The 19,354-nt window shown below is 48.5% G+C and overlaps 1 protein-coding gene across 3 annotated transcripts in view; it reads left to right on the top strand.

Annotated features, from left to right (window-relative positions):
- The window catches only part of Ldlrad3 (low density lipoprotein receptor class A domain containing 3), a 239,583-nt gene that overhangs the window by 68,417 nt on the left and 151,812 nt on the right, over nucleotides 1-19,354 (top strand). For 2 of the 3 annotated variants that reach the window (XM_041679274.1, XM_041679273.1), the window contains exon 2: nucleotides 8,951-9,097. In XM_041679274.1, the coding sequence (XP_041535208.1) occupies nucleotides 8,951-9,097 (147 nt within the window). The remainder of the gene's footprint in view (nucleotides 1-8,950; nucleotides 9,098-19,354) is intronic. The other variant, XM_041679275.1, reaches the window with a different exon arrangement.

Genomic DNA, 19,354 nt, shown 5'->3' with positions numbered 1-19,354 from the left:
TTTGCCCAGGGAGTCCACCTGTAGCCACCTGTGCCCTCTGAGACTGCCCGCCAGAGGCAACCATGACCTTGAATTTAGTAGTTGTCATTTCCACGTGTCCTCTAAAATTGGTTGTTTCTGAGATTAGTGTGGATGACATTCGCAGCTTGCCTTTGCCCTTGCTGTTAAATTTCTCAGAATTATCCTTGCAAATTCTCTTCACTCCCATCCATCCCATGAAATCCCTGGGTGCTTGTGTACTGTGGAGAAGGGCCTATGTTTTCCTCTGTTCTTCTGATGAACATGTGCTGGTGTGGTTTTTTGTTTTTGTTTGTTTTGCTTTGTTTTTGAGGCACGTGTACAAAGGACAATATTTCGGAGTAGATTCTGCCTACCTTATTTTTGAGGCAGGGTCTCTCTTGTTTCTGCTGTGCTCCCTGTGTGAGCGTCAATCCCACCCTCCTGTCTTTTCCTCTCACCGTGATGCAGGAACACAGAGACTGCAGATGGGAGCCACTGCATCTGGCTCTTCATTCTTTTTGTGGTGCAGGAGTAAAGGTTCCAGGGTTAGACTCACAGGGTGCTTTCTCTCTTTCTCTTACTTACTTAGCTATGCCACCAGCCCTAGCTGTGTGCTGTGCTGTGGTGTCACATTGTGCATTGTGTATACTCACCTGCTGTCTTGGATGGTCATCTGGGGCCTTATACCTTATACATTGCCATTAGGCACTCTGTATTCCGAGTCCCCAAGCATGTGCCATGCCTGGGTTCCTGGTGCTCCACTTCTTGCCACGCGAGAATGCAAGGCTTTAGTTTTTTGCAAGTCTGCGGGCTCATTACCCTGTGATTACAGTGTCATAGCGCACCATCGCTGGAAGCACCTGTTCCGGAGGCTTTGTCCAGCCCCCCCCCCCCCCATTGCATCATTTGTGTTCTCTTAGTGTAGTTTTGCAAGAAAACTGTGTATATCCACACATGGTGAGCGTCTTCTCCCTGGGGATGGGGTGCCCGAAGCGTGTTTATAGCATGTATTGGTGACCCAGAACTTGACAGTTTAATTCAGTTGTATCCAGCTGCCTTTTTCTTTCTGGCCTGTGCTTGTTTTGAGTCTTAGATCAGAAATCCTTCATCCTCAAGATGCGCTTTGGGGCCAGAATGAAGGTCATTTTGCTTTTCTGGCTCATTCCCTGGCTGGCATTGTTATGATCCAGCCTTGCCTGCGGTGTGGGAGGGGGCAGGGGGCTTACTGTGAACCGATGGGCTGCTGCAGAATGGTTCCCAGCCACTGTAGAGATGGCTGCACTGGTCTCTGGGTGCATGGGGATAATCTTGAGGCTGAAGCACAGTCCTTACTCCTGACCTCTGCCTACATCTGAGCCTATGTGGAGTGGTGATTAGCTTTATCACACGCCTAGCTCATCACAGCCTGATGACGTTGGTCGGAAAGCTGCCCCCTTTCCTGCCCTTCAGCTCAGCTTCACTGACCTCCCCCTCCTGCTGTTGCTGCTGGAAACTGAATAAGCAGAAGGTTGGGGGGAGTATCGCACTGGGCTCACGGCAGACGTGCCATGTAGCCCACCCTTGGTGAGGGCGTGGGTAGGCAGGGCGTGGGTGTTCAAGACCTTCCTTCCCTCTGTGCCTTTTGTCCTGGGGACTTCGAAAAGCTTCATTCTGCAGGTCCAGGGTCATTGATCCGCTGGGTTTGCCCGTGGCAAAGCAAAATTGAAGTTCAAGGCAGTTGAGACGAGTTCATGTGAGAACTAGAATAACGTCTGCGGGAGTCAGCAGGTTCTGTCCCCGTAACTGTGGTCTGCAGCCCTTTGTGGGGTGTCTGGACACCCGGCATTTGCTTGTTGCTAGGAGCCCAGGGAAGAAGAGCCGAGTTCTCGGGGGCCAGGAAACAGTAAGAATGGCCTGTCTCGTGTGGTGAGTGTGATGGGGTGGACCGATGGCACAGTGTTGGTGATAAAAGGCTGTACCTGCCTATTACCTGTTGTCTGATGCTTCCTGTTCTACAGGTTTAAATAGAAAAATGCCAAAAGCAGACAATTATAATCAGTTTTGATTAGCTTTGACTTTAGTTCATTATCCTCAACAACAGAAAGGGACCCACTCTTCTTTGTGGTAGATCTGGAATACAGGAAATAGCTCTTATTGATTTTGAAGATTTTTGAAAAATTCCATCAGTGAAAGATTTATGGGGTACTATTTTCTGTCTTATCCTGGCACCTGTATGATAGCCTTAGCCCAGATTCGTGGCCTGCACAACTGAAGTATTTACTGTCTGACTGTCTCTAGCTATGTGACCTTGGGTGAGTCCTGTCTTCCGTCTGTTCCTTCATCTATAAAAGAGGAGGGTGCCTGTTTCATGGGGTTCTTCTAAGAACTAATAAAAAACGAATGGCTGTTAAATCCCTGCCACATTCAAGTGCTTTGGCAGACAGTAGATCTTCCCCAGTACTCAGCACCTCCAGGGCTGTTAAAGAAGCCAGAGGAGAGTTGAGCAAGGCCCTGGTATGGCTCAGGGTTCAGCTTGTCAATTGCACCACAAGGAGCTGCAGGCCCTCGGACTGTGGACATGAGAGAGACCTCATAAGGGCAGCATCCCAGTCAACACAAATACCATTTCCACATAATTGTCTTTATGAAGTGATACATAAAAATGAAAACATACATCAAAATATAAGCAGTAGCTTCAGCCCTAGAGGCCACAGGTCCAGATAAAAATAATTGACGGAGCTGCTTCCTTGGGGAAACTGTCATTCCTACACCTCCTTCTGTGACCTTCCCTGGCTTCCCGAATACTAGCCATTTGCTTTCTCCCTAGCTTGTTTTGTAAAAAGGAAACAGAGCATTCATCATCTCAGGACGCTTCTTGGGAGAAACAAGCCGAGAAGCCGCGTGATGGGCAGATCCTGGGCGGAAAACTGCTCACTCATCCTGGTGACGTCTGCTCCATCCTCGTTCCTGAGGGAAACTGTGATTTTCCGTCAGGACCATGGGCCATATGTATAGTACATTTGTAAATATAAAGAGTTAGCTGCCCTAGACTGAAGAGTGGGGTCTTTTTATCTTTTCTTGACACTATGCCTAGTGATCTTCCTTGAGCAGGTGGGTAAACTGAGGCAAAACTAATGGAATGAGCTTGTGCGGCAGAGGGAGTCTAGATTAACAAGACTGGGGGCCTGGCTAAGCTCAGGTGCTTGGAGTCAGGCCAGACTTAGACATTCTTGTGACTGCTGCCTTCTTGGTGATAGCCAGATGCTCCCATATCCAAACTAGAACAGGAAGACATTGTGTGATGAGGACCAAATGGCTTTGGAAATACACAGGACAGATGTCCGAGGTTCTGTTTAATGCTCATACCACATGGAAACAGTCCAGAGTGGAAGGGCTCTTCAGAGATGTTCTAGGCATGATGCTAAACAGATCACCGAAGACGAGCCTGCTAGGTGGCCTTAACCTTTTGTAGGTGAGTGTGTGTGCATGCAGGTGTGTGTGCGTGTCTCAAGAAGTGAGTTACAGAGAAAACGGTGGCCTCTGGCCTCACTGGCACCTGGCAGTGGGAGGAGTCTGTTTGGCTTCTCCGACAGCCGGTGGTGAAGATCTGTCTGGGATCTGCAAGCCCGACGATAAACTGCACATGTGTACGGCACACTTGAGTTCGTGCTTCTTGTTCAGTTCACTGGGCCTGGAGATCTAGACCATCAGGGAGTGAGTGAGGAGAATGAAGGGCCACTGGGCAGAAATCAGGAAATGGGCCTCTGATTGCTTGCAGATGTCAGTTCAGACGGCACCATGACGGATGTTACTGGGGAGGGAGGCTAAGTGAAGAGCACGGAGAAATGCCGAAGGACTCCAGCTGCCCGAGTGAAATTCCATTTCTCGGCTGGGAAAGGCAGTGTCGCTCGTTGAGTGTTCTGGATGATTGCAGCAGAATGTAGCCTTGGCTGGAGTTGTCGCCCGGGTTTTGTTCTCCACATCAAGTAGAGAGTTGTAGGCCAGGGGCATTGGAAAAAGCTGTAGCAATGGGCTGCTGTCTTTTGCCTGGCAAGGTGGGGCTTGGCTTTTATTTTTCCATTCTTGTACAGATGGTGTAGTTATTTTCAGTTAAATGATGTTCTGCAGTGGAAACAGGCAATTCCTTCTGATTCTTTGACTTAATGAAAAAAAGAGAAGAGACGAGAAAGCCAACTTTGTGCTAATGCTGGTCAATTTTTTTATTTAAGTCCAAGACATGGAGATGGGATATGTGTTGCTGCCAGTAGGAAGCCTGGCAGTTGGACTGAGAAGATTTCCAACCTTCTTTCAAGCAGATAGGGTACTTGCACAGGCCCGGATCCCCTATAGCCCTTATTTGAGCAGTGTATGCCCAGGCCCCACCCACATGCTAGGAACATGCAGGAAAGTTGATGGGGCAGTTCAGGCACTAATGCCACGCCTGGTTTTTGCAGAGTTGTCAGAGATACGCATGGGAGAGCTGGGAACGGCAGCTGACTAGGATGCAGAGCCGAGCAGAACAGAGTGTACCAGTCAAGGTGCTTTCTGCCTAGCGGCAACATTAGCACAAAAGCAGCCACCAACCAACACAGGCTGGGATCAAGCGAAGCACAGGCGAGCAGAGGGGTTAATGAGGGACCAGCGTCAGGCTGGGTATCTGGGACGGGGTTGCAGATTTGATGACTTACGTTGGAGTTGAAAGATGAGCAGGAGGAGGCCTATTGGATGAGCAGGAGGAGGCCTATTGGATAAGATTTCCAGTAAGACTGTGTGGCTTGAATGTCAGAGCTTGCTTGTTCCACAGGTGGGGAGATCTGAGACCCAGCTGTCAGCAGGGTTGGTTCCTTCTCAGTCCCTATTGCTTGGTTTACAGATGGCCGCCTTCTCTGGGTGTCTTCATGTTGTATTCTCCACATATGTCTGTGCTCTGATTTCCTCTCCCCATGCGGCTACCAGTCACGTTGAACTAGGCCGCTCCAACAGCTCATCTTCACATACCACCTCTCTCCGCATTCTGTCCTGAAATACACTCCTTTATCAGGTTCTCACTGTTAGGCCTACAGCATACAGTTTTGGAGGGATACAACGCAGCCCCAAATGCCAGGGGGGAACCTGAGACTCCTCTAGTCAGCCAGCCACGTGTTTGGAAGCCTGGGGGCAGGGACTACCCCCACATGATCCAGACACTAATTCTAAAGGACATTGCGGGGCCTTCGGAGGCAGGGTCTCAATGAGCTCTCTAAGTCAGGTGGCAAGAGTTCAGGTTTGTCTGAAGGGCACAGAGACACCGCCCGCTGCCTTTCAGAAGCTCACTCTGTGAAGAGAGGCAACTGGAGGGAGTGAGAAGTCCTAGGTAGCGGGTTAGCTTAAGCAGGTATTTCTGTGCCTCGGCATTATTGACATGTCAAGCCGCGTGGTTCTGTGTTGCGGTGTGGCAGTGGGTGATAGGATGGGAGAAATGTAGCCCAGAACACCTGCCCCTGCTGACAGGCAAAGCTGCATGGTTCTTTTGACCCCCCAGACCCTTCTGTGCAAAGCCACATCCTGGCCTTTCCATGACAGATGTCAGTAGTACCTTACCCCTAGTCATGACAAGAGAAAATGTCTCCAGGCCCTGGCTTATGTCCCCACAAAATCCTCCTTTGTGCAGATTCCTTACTAAAGGGGGACAAGAGATAACGGTGCAGGTGCTACTCGGCCAGGGAGGCAGCTGGGCTGGGCTTGAGGGAGGCTTGAAAGACAGAGTCAACAAGAGGGTCTTCTCTTGCTCTAGTTACTTCTGGTGTGCTTATGTTCGATGATGTTACTTTCCTAAGGCAGTAGGCAGGGTGCCCCTTGTGTGCCTAAGGGGGCTGAAAAGAGGATGTGGCTATTGTATCCACTAGGCAGGGCGCCCCAGGACTAGCAGGACATTTGTGTGTGGCGGATGTAATGGGTGGGATACGTGGTCTCTGTGCCCACCCAGCCTTTCGTCAGGCCCATGTGCTCAGAGCAAGCTCTTTGGAATCTAATCTGGCCAATTTTCTGCTTCTGGAAATCTGTTTATCAGAACAAGATTTCACAGTTGTAGTGACTTTTCCAGGGGGTTTGTCTTCGAGGAGCTCGCTCCACAAAAGCAAGTCGAAGTGATTTTCAAACAAAACCAAGTGTCAGCTCTGCATTCCACAGCCCTGAGGAATTCCCTGGTGGCTGGTGATGCTCAGGGCAGCTGTTCTCCAACAGCTGGAGTGTATATGGGGAGTAGGGTGTGGAAGCTCTGGCTAGAACCCAGCCCGTGACTGCTTTCTGGGTTCTTCCCCATGGGCATCCAGATTTCTCCCTGGAGGTAATGAAGTTACTGCTCACTCTTTTCAGGGTTAGTGGTGCCTTTGGAGGAGTCCTGTGTGGAGTCTGTGCTCCGCAGAATGGAGCATCCTGATGGGTTGGGTGGCAGGACTGGAGAGATGGTGACCCAGTGTGTTTGTAACTCCTGCCCATCAGAACATCTTGTCTTCTATTTCTGACCCATGCCCCAGGCTGTGCCTCCCCACAGTGTGTCTTTGACTCTTGTTCCTTTGATCCACAGGATCTTTACTTTATATCAGCCTCCACTGAAAAGGCCACTTCTTTCTGGGAATCTTTCTTGTTTGCCTTGAATTCTAATTAAAAAAACACTGTGGAGCCAGTCAATACCTGTGTGGGTGTTTGTCTTCCTGCGTCTGTGTAAGTGCACAAATGTGTATGTTTTTGTGTGTGTATGGGGGGCGTCTGCATGCATGCGTATTCATGGATGTGTGAGTGAAGGTCAGAGCTAAGGAAAACATTGCCTGTTGCTTCTCAAGATCTGTCCACCTAGTTCACCTATTTCCTCTATTTTCTCACTTCTCTTGGGATCATAGACTTTCTTTTTGTGTGTGTGGATTCTGGAGGTTGAACTCGGGAGAGTTCGTGATTGCACAGGAAACACTTTACCAACTGAGCTTCCCCAGCCCACCCCTCATTCACTGGCCTTTTAAAGTAAGAAAAGGTCACAGTCTGTGTGCTGTTTAGGAAGATTCTTTTGTCCAGAAGACAGATTGAGATTTGGGAGGGCAGGTTCTTAGACAGGAGGCTGAGTTGGAAGTTATAGCCAGTGGTGATGGCCAGGCAGATTAGAGCTGCGTGGGCTCGAGTCCTAGCTGCAGTGATAGAGAGGGACTGGCCACGTGCAGGGCTAGTAAAGCGAGCAAGGGGTAAGGGCTGTGATCTACTTGGGCTGAGTGGAACCTTTTGCTTGTAGCTTTCCCTCTTGGAATGAGCTTTGAGAACTCGTTTCTGAAGAGCAACATGTGTGTGTGTTGCTAATTTAGTGACAAGCAGCAGATGGTCTCCAAGAGGGTATTGACGGTACCAGGGCTTGTTTGATGACTATATCCATTCCAGTTGGTTCTTGCTTGCTCCGGTTATGAAAGTACTGTTAGTACCACTTTGAAAGTAGCATTACCAGACAACCATGCTTCTTTGTGCATGAGGAAGCTGGGCCACTCCACAGAGAGAAGGTGACAGAGGAGTCTGATGCTAGTAGGCGAAGAGCAGGTCACTAGGAGACGGCAGCATGAAGGGTGTTCTAAATAAGAACGAACAGGTTAGTGGTGTGAGCGGATGTAGGAAGGGTTCTGAGCCCTGATCTGTAGCTACTTCCTTTGGCAAAGAGGGTGAAAGAAGATCACGAATCTCGCTACCTCATTACCCGTGGGCAGTTCTAGAAGGCCATGACCTTAGTGTCAGCCCAGTACTTGGTGTGCACAGGGCCTTGGTCTTTTCTTCACAGCATAAGTGTCTGGTCGTAAATGCCTAGTGCGTGTTTACTGAATGACTCGAGGCAGTTGCAGCTACAGTTGTGCGGGCCTGGCGGACTGGTCTTTTTCTCATTTCCCACGAACATTTTTGCTTCTAGCTGTCTCCTTATCTCTTAGCTTTTAATCACACTGGCTCAGCTTGATCTGACCTATCAGATGTTTGCTCTGTGGAAAATCCACCCCCATGGCTCAAGGTGGATACGGTCTGTACCCGCCCCCTTACCTGCTATCACGTTTAGTTTCCTAAGGGCGGTGCTGTGCTGGGTAGGGCCCTTGGCATTTTATGTTTGTTCAGTGGACTTGAACCTGAACCTTGGGACTTGGTTCTAAATCTCCAGCAACTCTTGGATAAGTGTAGTGGTCCGGTCAGCCTCCTGGGGGTTGGCAGGCCTGTGTCCAGGTCTCATCTTGGCCTTTCCTACCCACACAGCGTCAGGCAGATTGATTGGTACATCGAGGAGATATCCTATTTCCTGGAGGGAAACGATCTCCTGGTATTCTTGCCAACTTGGCTCCAATTCAAGGACTCTGTGATTGTAGGGACCGTGAGTCTGAGGTTTTGGAGGCTTGCACTGCTGAGGATATTTGAGGTCCAGTGCAAATTCCTATCTGAAACTTTAAATTTTAGCTGTTGCTGCTGGCCAGGAAAGAACATTTGCGTTTGCTCACCAATATTTTTTTATTTTTTATGTGTGTGTGTGTGTGTGTGTGTGTGTGTGAGTGTGTGTGTGTGTATGTTCAAGTATGCAGATATTCATGGAAGCCAGAAGAAGGAGTCACAGACAGTTGTGAGCTGCCAGATGTGGATACTGGGAACCGAACTCTGGTCCCCAGGAAGAGCCACAAGTGCCCTAAAGACTGAGTCATCTCTTTAGCCCATTTTGCATAGATCTTCATGAGAAAGACAAGCACCTGTTAGATGCTAGACACCAAATGCTTCCTTTGCATCGCCTCAGCTAGTTCTTCAGCATCTTTGTACTGAGGTGGGCCGAGGTCTAAGTACATCTCATGGGTGAGGAAACAGGCCCAGAAAAGCAAAGATAGCCAGTGGAAGTCTCCCCTGGGCTGAGCACCAGTCTTTCCAAGTAGGCCGGGGCTCCGGCCCTTGGCCGTGGTCACTGTGCCTCTGACTACCTGTTCTCTCCTTCTTACAGAGAGCCAGCTGCTCCCTGGGAACAACTTCACCAACGAGTGCAACATCCCAGGTAACTTCATGTGCAGCAACGGGCGGTGCATTCCGGGTGCCTGGCAGTGTGACGGGCTGCCTGACTGCTTCGACAAGAGTGACGAGAAGGAATGCCGTGAGTGGCTGCCTGTGGCTATGGGCAGGGGTGGATAAGGGCAGAATTCCAGGCCAAGAGCAGGAGGTCCAGCCAGGCTTGGAACTTGTGCCCTGTTTGCTGTGAGCTGGTGGGCCAGCTTTCCCTCTGTCTTCGAGCAGTGTGGTCTGTGCAGAAGTGTAATATGGTAGAAGAGCCCTTGCTTGGGTGAGCAGGAGACCCCCCCTCTCCTGGGTGCTGCCCTCACCTTCAGAAGCCCAGGCATTATGCCCTGGGGTACCTCTCAGTCAATAAGAACCATATCTTGAGAGATGGAGACTGTCAATGTGCGGTAGAATTCGCTCAGTTTTCTGTGAGGGCTAGGATTATGTCAGTGCCCTGTACTGGGTAGATTCTCAGCTCATGTCTTTATGCTTCCTTACCTCCTCTCTGTATGGAGATGGTTGTGCCCTGGGCCTTCACTGGACTATCCCCCTTTGAGGAATGCCAGCATGGTATGGCCTCTGTGCTCCTTCCCACCCCGCTTCCTCCTTTAGCCTCTTGTCCATTTTGTGCTCCTGAAGCATGCATTAGATCTGGGTTGAGGGTAATCCCCAGGAAAGGTGGCAACTCGGACAGTAGAGGGTTTGGGTTGTCCAGAGACCATCCTCCCTGCCCTGGTAGTCTTTTCTTCCTTTTCTGAGTTGATCCCAGCATACTGAGCTTGGCTCTAGGTCATCCCCCTGGCATCCTGCCAGATAGGCAGCATTAGGAGGTGTGGCCCTGGCTCGTCTGATGGGCGACTGCCATGGAGCCATACATCTCTGCTCATTCATAGACTGTGGGAGCAGGCCATGTTCTGTCTGGAGGATTCTGTTCTGGCTCTGCTGTGGCTCCGGGAGCGAGCTGAGGACAAGGCACGGCGAGGATCAGAACGTGAACTTTTAGCAGAGCTGTTCTGGGGTGTGAGGTTCTGTCTGTTGATGCCCAGGAAGGAGCTCTGTGTTTGGAACACCACAGGGGCCAGATCCTCACTCGCTAACGGTGTGCTCACGCAGACATGCTGCCTGTGCTGAGGCTGGTTTCTCACCCAGCATGGAGGGCAGCATCCTTTATGCCTGCTTCTGCTCTTCAGAGGAGGCTTGGGGAGGCAAAACCTGGGGAGACTTGGAGGCTGTATTAACTCTTGTTATGTGTGATTTTTCTCATTAAATTGCTAGGCTCAATGCATTCTTCTTCTTATTATTCCTTTCCTTTTTCCTAAACTGATTTTTTTTTTTTTAGATGTATTAGGTCTCTTTTCTTGCTTCTAGCATAACTTTTAAACTTCCAGAAATCCAGCATTTCTCAATTGAGTTTCAAGTGTGATGGCATGTGTGAGCTGGGCTCCTTATGCCCAGCTATAAGGAGCATTAAAGCATTAAACACTCTATTAGAGTGCAGAGTTGCTGTTTTCAGGGCACTGCATGCTTCTGAACAGCAGTGGATACAGACTGCCATTAGCTAGCCAGCGGTACTGAGCCCAGGGTCTGTAAAGGAATGCGGGATTCGCAGCTAGGCCAGCCCCACCTCTGTCGGTAGCTGCTGTGACATTACTGACTTCTCTGGAAGTCCCAGCCTTCGTGGGGGCAGCAGAGTATATTAGAATTCGTGAAGAAATGGGAAGAATGGTGGAGAGAAAATGTTTTTAAAAGGTTTTGTGCCAGCAGCTGCTTGGAGCTGTTGGGTTTGGTTTGGAGCGGCTCATTCCTGGCCATCCTCCATCCTGCTCTTCTCCCCAAGGGTGGTAGAGAGCCAACAGGCATTTGCTTAGTCTTTTGATCCAGACGTAATTAATTTTTTTTTTACTATACCTATAAACATGTTGCTCACCCAGCTTTTGCTTTAAATGAGAAAACAACTCTTGAATGTTTAGACAATAAAAGGAAGGGGAAAGTCCCTTTTCTAAGAGAAATTGAACTTGAACTTTCTTCTGTAGTCTTCTCCAGTCCAGGAACTGGGTGTGAGATTTAGAGGATGATGATCTAGACTCAACCATGGTCTTCTCCTGTATCCTTAGGGGAGGAGCATGTGATCTTAGAAAAGTTCCCAGAATATTCTAATGTAGAAACTAGTGATGGGATTAAAGGAAGTTCTTTACCCAGGTAGGACTCCAGTTTTGTCCTCTCAAAATGGGAACAGGAAGACTTCTTCTTTCTTGGGGGGCGGGATTTGAGGCAGGGTTTCTCTGTGTAGCTTTGGTGCCTGTTCTCAGCTCACTCTGTAGACCAGGCTGGCCTTGAACTCAAAGGGATCCACCTGCCTCTACCTCCCACATGCTGGGATTAAAGGCAAGCCACCATTGCCTGGCGGGAACAGGAAAGCTTCTAATTGTGAGCACCATGGTGATGTCTTGGAAGGTGTGTGCCAAAAGCACCATCCCGGTGCCCATGTGCCACGAGTGTAAGCACAATGACTGGGCAGTCTGCACAAACTATGTTCAATAGTTGTCATAAGGGTGTGACAATGACTGGGCAGTCTGCACAAACTATGTTCAATAGTTGTCATAAGGGTGTGACAATGACTGGGCAGTCTGCACAAACTATGTTCAATAGTTGTTATAAGAGTGTGACAATGACTGGGCAGTCTGCACAAACTATGTTCAATAGTTGTCATAAGGGTGTGGTTGTGTGGCTTTCTTTTTCTTCCTCCATTTTCAGGTGTGTATGGTGTGTATATAAATACACGTATGGAGGCCTGAGGTTGATGCTACAATCACCCTCCATTGCTCTTTCTTCTTCATTGAGGCAGGCTCTCTTAGTTAAATCCAAAGTACACCATGGCTAGTTTTGCTAGCTAGCTTGCTTGCTCTGAGCTACTCTTTTCCCTGCCTTCCAAGGTTGGAGTTACTGGCGGAGATCTGAACTCCAGTCCTTACCTCTGCATGGCAAGAGCTTTAACCAATGAGGCTTCTCCTCAGCCCATGCCTTGCTTTTTAGATTTAACATTAGCTGTGTGTTTGTGTATTTATAATTGTTTTGTGAAAGTGTACGCACTGCAACTTAGCCATGCTCTATTGCATTTCTTTTACTTTTAAAAAAGCTTTATTTTTAATTATGTGTAGATATATATGTCTGCATGTGGCTATAGTACACTCGACTACAGGTATTTTCAGAGAAGGCATCAGATACCTGGCACTGGAGGTAGATGGTTGTGAGCCCGTCTGACATGGATGCTGGGACCTAAACTCAGTCCTCTGAAAGAGCAGCAAGTACTCTTAACCACTGAGCCATCTTTCCCGCCCTGTTCAGCCTTTTGGCTTTTATTTCTCATTGTTTAGAATCATTTAAGAAACTTCTTATGTAGGTGACAGAAATGCGTGGTGGCTCAGGGCTGAGGGCTGAGGTGAACAATCGCTTTCTCTGGGAGCAGGAAGTGTAGAACCCATGCCATCTTCATGGAAAGAAGTTTCTTTGAGACAACTGCCTGTCGTCACTCCTGAGAGGTCATGGCATCCAGAGGTTCGTGACATTTTGGCACTGAGAAGATCATGTGTTAGAAAAGAGGTTGTGAATCCTTGCCCTTTTTAAAGGTCAGGAGGAGCCTGGAGATGCATCTTGTGGTGGGAAGAAGTCTAGTGATCAGCTCTTTTGTATCTGCAGTGAAGAAAGATGTTTTGGAAAATAAAAAGGATTTCTATCATCGAGGTGAAAAAATAGTCACATATTGTAAAAATTTAGGGGGAGGGAGAGGAGGACAAAGGAACCACATCAGAGCCCATCTCTGTTATCTGCGCTCAGAAGCTCAGGAGCTGTCACTTAGGCCTTGTCCTGCTTGTAATCACCATGAAGGTTCAGATTTTTTTCATATGACATTGTATCATGCTACCATCTTCCTGTTTTTCCATATCTCTTTATCATTTTAATGCCTTGGTAATAATCCACTGATTTGTTATCACATTATTGATATGCTATTATTCCTTACTCTTGCTTTGTGGTACTCCTTGGGTTTGAACCCAGGGCTTCATGCCCAGCAAGTGTCTGTTCTGAGCTTCCCCTCCAGCCCTCTGTGTTACTCTTGTTCAGCTTTCCACTGCATTGCGGGCACGGTGGTGGGGATGGCTCGCTTCTCGTTTCCAAGAGCTGGATTCTCAGAACTGAAGTGACTGCGCTGAAGGGCGGGAGCGTTTCCTGCCTCTGCCCACAGACTGCCCATCTGGTTTGCTGAAGGTCTGCAACAGTTGCCTTTTCCTTGGCCAGGAGTGAAGTCTGGGGCTTATTCTAGTCTTGGCAGCGCTGATTAATATCTTTAAAATAAACTCCCTCTTCCTGGCTAATAGTTGAGAGCATGTATTTTACATTCTTTTAATTTTTTTAATTAACAAGTTAGAATGCTTATACCTTTAGTTATTAGTTGTATTTTCTTGTGAAGTATCTGTTGATGAACTAAAATTAGTTCTCACCCGGGCCCAACAGGCTCTGTTCTGCAGAATGCTTCTACGACCCTCCCTCCCTGAGCTGGGAGGGGTTTTGTTTTGCTATGCTTCTAGTGTATTTCTGTTCTTGGTTGGTGGATAGCCCTTAGTGATAATTTTATTCAATTTTTGCTTTTTTTGTTATAAAATGAAGAGAGATACGTTGCAGGAAAATGCAGTCTCTCCATGAGCGCACTCGTGAGGGAGCAACAGTGAGTGAGTATATGCCGGAGCGTCCTAGGGATCGTACTGAACCAGACACTTTATATCTTATTAACTCATTAGTTGTCACAGAAGCTTTTATGGAAAGGAGCTGTTATCACAGAGGCAGAGCAAATACACAGAGTTTGCCTGTTTTTCCAGAAACTAAAACCCCTAGCCTTCCTGCATCAGAGACTGCCGGGGTCTTTTGTTTACCTTCTGTAGGTGTCTGCTCGCTGGATTAATAGGATCTTGTGCATTCTGTTACCTGTACTGCGCTTGTTGTAATTAATAGACATTCCTATAATACAAGGGGATACTTGGATTATGAAGAAATGAGGTTTATTTTGGCCCACACTTTTGGAGATTTTAATCCCCGTTGGCTCGGTTGCCTGTGGAAGATCGTATGCGAGAGTGGGAGAGTACCCAGTGAAGTAAAACCTATGACTAGGATGCAGAAAGGAGAATGAGGAGGAAGGTCTGGGGTCTCATTGTCCCCTTCAAGGACACCGCCCCAGTGGCTTAAAGGCCTCCCACTAAACCGGCTCTTTAAAGATTTATTATTTTTAATTATGTGTGCATGTGTGTGCTTGTGTGTTTGTATGTGTGCAACTACCTGTGGGGGCCAGAGCCTTGGAGATGTGAACTGCCCATCATGGGTGCTGACCATCAAACTCGGGTCCTTTGGAAGAACAGCAAGTGTTCTTAACTGTCCGCCATACCCTGGGCCCTCTTAAGGTTCCCTTACCTCCTAATCCTGCCACAAACACATTAACACTTGGGTTTATGGGGGGCATTCAGGATCAGACCTTGAGGGGAAAAGGTTCAAAGCATCAATAATGTTTTTCTCCAGTAATGATTTTTCAGATGGCCTTTAGTCCTTGAAACCTTCTCTGGGAAGCCAAGGGCCATTCGCAGTGACAGAGCAGATGCAAACATCTGGAGCCAAGTGCCTGGAGACCTTCCTGTTCTGGGCTGGCCTCTACCTCTGACCTCTGTGTCCCAACAAAGCTGGGGAGAGATTTTGAATGTTGGGGTTCACCTTTACAAGGTGGCCTGTTTCTCCTTGGGACTAGTGTCTTTGGTCAAGCATGGGTACTTTTATCATTATTCAGGGGTGCATGCACGTCTACCCAGTAGGACGTGGAAGAAGAGGTCAAAGACTTTGTCAAGTGAAAACACTTTAAGGAATCTCCAAAACCACCGGCATGGGAAAGTCGGTGCAGATTTGGAATTTCAATTCCATTTGCCTTCACCGTTCCCAGCTGTTGCTTACACCTTGCTCAGGGATGATGGTGGGAGCCCCTGAGATAGTTTCAGCAGCAAGCTTGGACCTCGGATTCCCAGAAGTGTAAGGGGTGGGGCTCTTCCTTTCTTTCTGCCTCTGTCCTAGACTTCTGCCTCTAGGTGGCACCACATGTAGTGTTTTCTTTTAAACCATCTGCTTCCGGGCTAGCACAGACAGAGCAGACACAGGGTTCTATGGTGTTTGAATTTCCAGACTTGAACAGAAATTTGGCTGTTTCACCAAGGTTCTGTCATTTTGGTTTTTTGAGACAGGGTTTCTCTGTAACTTTGGAGCCTGTCCTGGAACTAGCTCTTGTAGACCAGGCTGGCCTTGAACTCAAGAGATCAGTCTGCCTCTGCCTCCAGAGTGCTGGGATTAAAGGCACGTGCCACCACTGCTCGGCTCACCGTGGTACCGTCTAGTGGCTCCAGAGGCCCACAGATCAGGGGATCGGCCTGTTCATGGGCTGTATGCTTCAGGATGTTGACCTTTGGTGTGCTGTAGAAGACAGGCGACCTCGCAATGAATTGTGGGATATAGGTACAGCAGAACCGAGTTTTCCCTTTCAGCTGTGTCAAAACAGAATTGCCACACCACCAATGTTTTGACTCAAGTTGTGACACCTGCCACATTCTGAAGTTGAAATCCTAAGGCATGCTGCCTCTGGATTCAACTTGTTTGGTGTTAGAGTTTAATAGAGTATATTAATTACTTTTCTTGCTGTTGTGACCACATATCTGATAGTATAAAAAGGAGGGAAGGTGGGGCTGGAGAGATGGCTCAGTGGTTAAGAGCATTGCCTGCTCTTCCAAAGGTCCTGAGTTCAATTCCCGGCAACCACATGGTGGCTCACAACCATCTGTAATGAGGTCTGGTGCCCTCTTCTGGCCTGCAGGCATACAAGCAAAACAGAATAATGTATACCTAATAAATAAATAAATATTTAAAAAAAAAAAGGAGGGAAGGTTTATCGCTCATCTCTTCAGAGAGTTCAGGCCATCGTGATGAAGAAGGCATGGCAGAGAAGCACACTTTACATCATGGTGACCAAGAAGCAAAAGGAGAGAATACAGGAAGAGCTGAGGCAAGATACAGAGGAGGCAGTGAGCTCCTCAAGCTAAGCCTCACTTCTGTTAGCAAGGACATCATGTTCATTCTGAATCTGTCATGGGATCAATCCATTGGTTAGTCAGAGAACGCATGATCTGATGCTCTCTGGAAACACCCTCCCAAGATGAACCCCAAAGTGTGCTTTACTGAGCTCCCAGGCATTTATTGACCCAGTTGACAATCACAATTAAACATCACAAAGATGTAATTGAATTAAAATGAGATCACAGAGTGGGCCTTAAACCATCACGGCTGAAGTCCTTCCAAGAGAGAACATTTGATTCCAGATCTGAAGAGAAGAAAATGACGGAAAGCCACAGGGAGATTTGTAAGCCAAGGTGGGAGGCCTGACGCTGTTCCCGTGGCTCTCAGAAGCACCAGCTCTGCGTATACATGGCTTTTGGACATCTGTCCTCTAGAATTATGGGAAAATACGTGTCTGCTGTTGAAGATTTTCAGCTTGAGGAACTTTGGATAGCCACCCCAGTGCAGCAATCCAGCTAGGGACTGGGCGCCCCCCCCCCCCCCCCACTTTTGTGGTTTAAGTTGTCACCTAGAAATGCGCATATGTTCTACACTTGTGAGACAGGACTTTCTCAGGCACTGGCTTCTGCCTTCTCAGTGATTTGAGCGTAAGAGTGTGTTTAGATCCTAAGTCCCAGGACCAAGAACATGCCTTAACCTGAAATGGGGTCACTGCTGATGTGAGTAGTTAATATGAGGTCACATGATAGTAAAATGAGCCCTGTTGCAATCTGACTGGTGTCCAAGAAGATACTGTGAAGAAATGAGGGAGGAATCTCTCCTGACAGCAGGGATAGAGAGAGGCTGGGGTGCTACAGATGCCAGCCAGGAACGCCGAGGTGCTCCCTAGAGGCCACCCAGAGGTGAGGGAGGGAATTTAGCCAGGATCTCTGGGGAACAAGGCTCTGGTGACCACTTGATCCTGCTGTGCAGCCTCTGAAGAATAGCCTTTTGTTTCCATAGCCCACTCCATCTGTGGAACTTTGTAATGGCCGCCCTGGGAAAGGAATCGGCTCATTTCCAGGGACCACTAAAGCTACTAGTACTCCTGTGGCCAACCTGGAACCGGTGGGCACTGGTCTTCTTTTACTGGGACGCCATGCTTGCCCAATATCTCAGGGACAGCCCTGTTCTCTGTTTCTGCTTGAGTATCTACTGGGTCACAGGTAAAGTGTCCCTATTCCCGCAGGCCTTGACTCTGGCTAGCTGCAGTGAAGTACTGAATTCCACAGGCTTCTGAAGGAGTCAGGCCTCTGACAGCAGAAGTGGCCCTTACAGTGGCCCAGAAAGTAACTGGTTTTATTCTTACTCGTGAATTTACTTGTGTGTTTTTTCTTTCCTATTTGGCTTCTCTCTCTCTCTCTCTCTCTCTCTCTCTCTGTTTAAATACCTCTGGTAACTCAGTCGTGTCCAGATCCTCAAGTTCTTCCATCCCAAAGGTGCATTGTAGATTCTATAGTTCAGAACAAGGCCTTAGGAGCCAGAGCATGCTGGAGTCCCGCAGCTCCTCAGAATCGAGGTGCTGCTGTACTATTCTCAGCACCCACTTACTCATCCATAAGATGAGACCGCCGTGCACCTTCCCAGAGGGCATGTTTAAAACATTCATTACATGGTGTAGCTAGCAGGAAGGAGCTGATCTTATACAATAGGTATTGTCCCTGGGACAATAGTGTACTATCCACTCCTGAGTAAGCAGGTGTGTGTAAGCCCCTTACCGTGCCTGTATTGAGTGCAGCTCTCTGTAAATTCTAGGGGGCTCTTCTACCTGATTTGCTGGTAAGGTTTGTCATGAACATGGTGTGGTGGGCCACTGCCTCCACGTGTCCCTGCCCCTCACGGTCTACACTCCAGGACGAGGGAGGGGCTGTGCTCCAGAGTTCGCTTTATTTCCTGGGTCCGCCTTGTCTTTTCATGGGAGGGAGTCTCTAACCTCCCAGTGTCGCAATGCCCTTCAGCCTAGCACTCCAGAGAGCCGGCCAGATACCCAAGCTGGTGCCAGAGAAGAAGACAAGTGCTTGCAGGCTGAGGTGAGCTGGGTGGCTGGGAGGGTGGAGAGGTTTGGAGGTGCCGCCTCTGCCTTCCTCCCAGAGTCTCAGCCTCAGTGAACCTGGAGTCGGTCCCCAACTGACAGCGTGGCCGCAGTCAGCTTGTCCTTAGCTCTGCTGGAGCCACGCGCCATTTAACACCTACGTGGGGTTGGGTGGTGGTCTTCTGCTTTGTCACCTGTACCTGGGAAGACCTGCCACCGCCCACACTGTCTAATCCATCCTAATGCTTGCTGCCGCCACCCTCTCTTTCTACCCTACATGTGCTTTTCATGCCTGTAGAGCCAGCCCATCATGAGGAAAGATTCTTAGTGCTCAGGTTAGAATCATTCGCTCCTAGGTAGGCCCTGCTGGTTACCTAAATATAACAATTCCAGCTTGTCAGGCTTGACATAAATCTTTTATCTCTTACAAACTTTTCTAAAAAGTTCCTGGTAGGTTTTGTTTGTTTGTTTGTTTTTGTTTTATCTCCCCCCCCCCCCAAAAAATGCCAGCAATTGGTGCACGCCTTTAATCCCAGCACTCTGGAGGCAGAGGCAGGCGGATCTCTGTGAGACCAGCCTGGTCTACAGAGCTAGTTCCAGGACAGGCTCCAAAGCCACAGAGAAACCCTGTCTCGAAAAACCAAAAAAAAAAAAGCAAAGTGCTTCTAAACTCCCTGGGCATATCAGTTTCTTAGGACTTCGAGAATGCACTGTCATGGAGTGGGTGACACAAAGCAGCAGACCTGTGCTCTTCACAGATTTGGAGGCTAGAAGTACAAGGCCCAAGTGTTGAGGCCGGTGTGTTCTCCATGGAGGATAGACTACATATAAATACACTTAAATTGGTTATTACACTCTTTCTTCTAGCATCTGGAACGTCTTGGCTTCTCCACTTCTGTGGTGAGTAGGCACTCAGCGTGCTAGTTTGTGAGGATGGCAGCCTGGCAAAGCTGTGCTTTTCACAGCCACGGGTAGGCAGGGTGCTATAGATGAGACACTGTCACCAGCTTGCTGCTTTCCAGCCCTGCCTACACTCTGGGATGCCTGCAACTGGATGTCCCAGCCCGATCAGGGTTTTTAAGTCCAGTGTGTTTGCCTTGCTCAGGACACTAAGAATATGAGCCAGCTACTAATGTTTATAAGCTGGAAGCTCACACATAAAGATTGGGGTTATCGGGCTTTCTTAAGAAA

Source organism: Microtus oregoni, unplaced genomic scaffold, assembly GCF_018167655.1.
Source record: "Microtus oregoni isolate MIOR12 unplaced genomic scaffold, Mior012 000031F_ref0000149, whole genome shotgun sequence".
Lineage (NCBI taxonomy): Eukaryota > Metazoa > Chordata > Mammalia > Rodentia > Cricetidae > Microtus > Microtus oregoni.
This window is presented reverse-complemented; position numbering and strand designations above follow the sequence as displayed.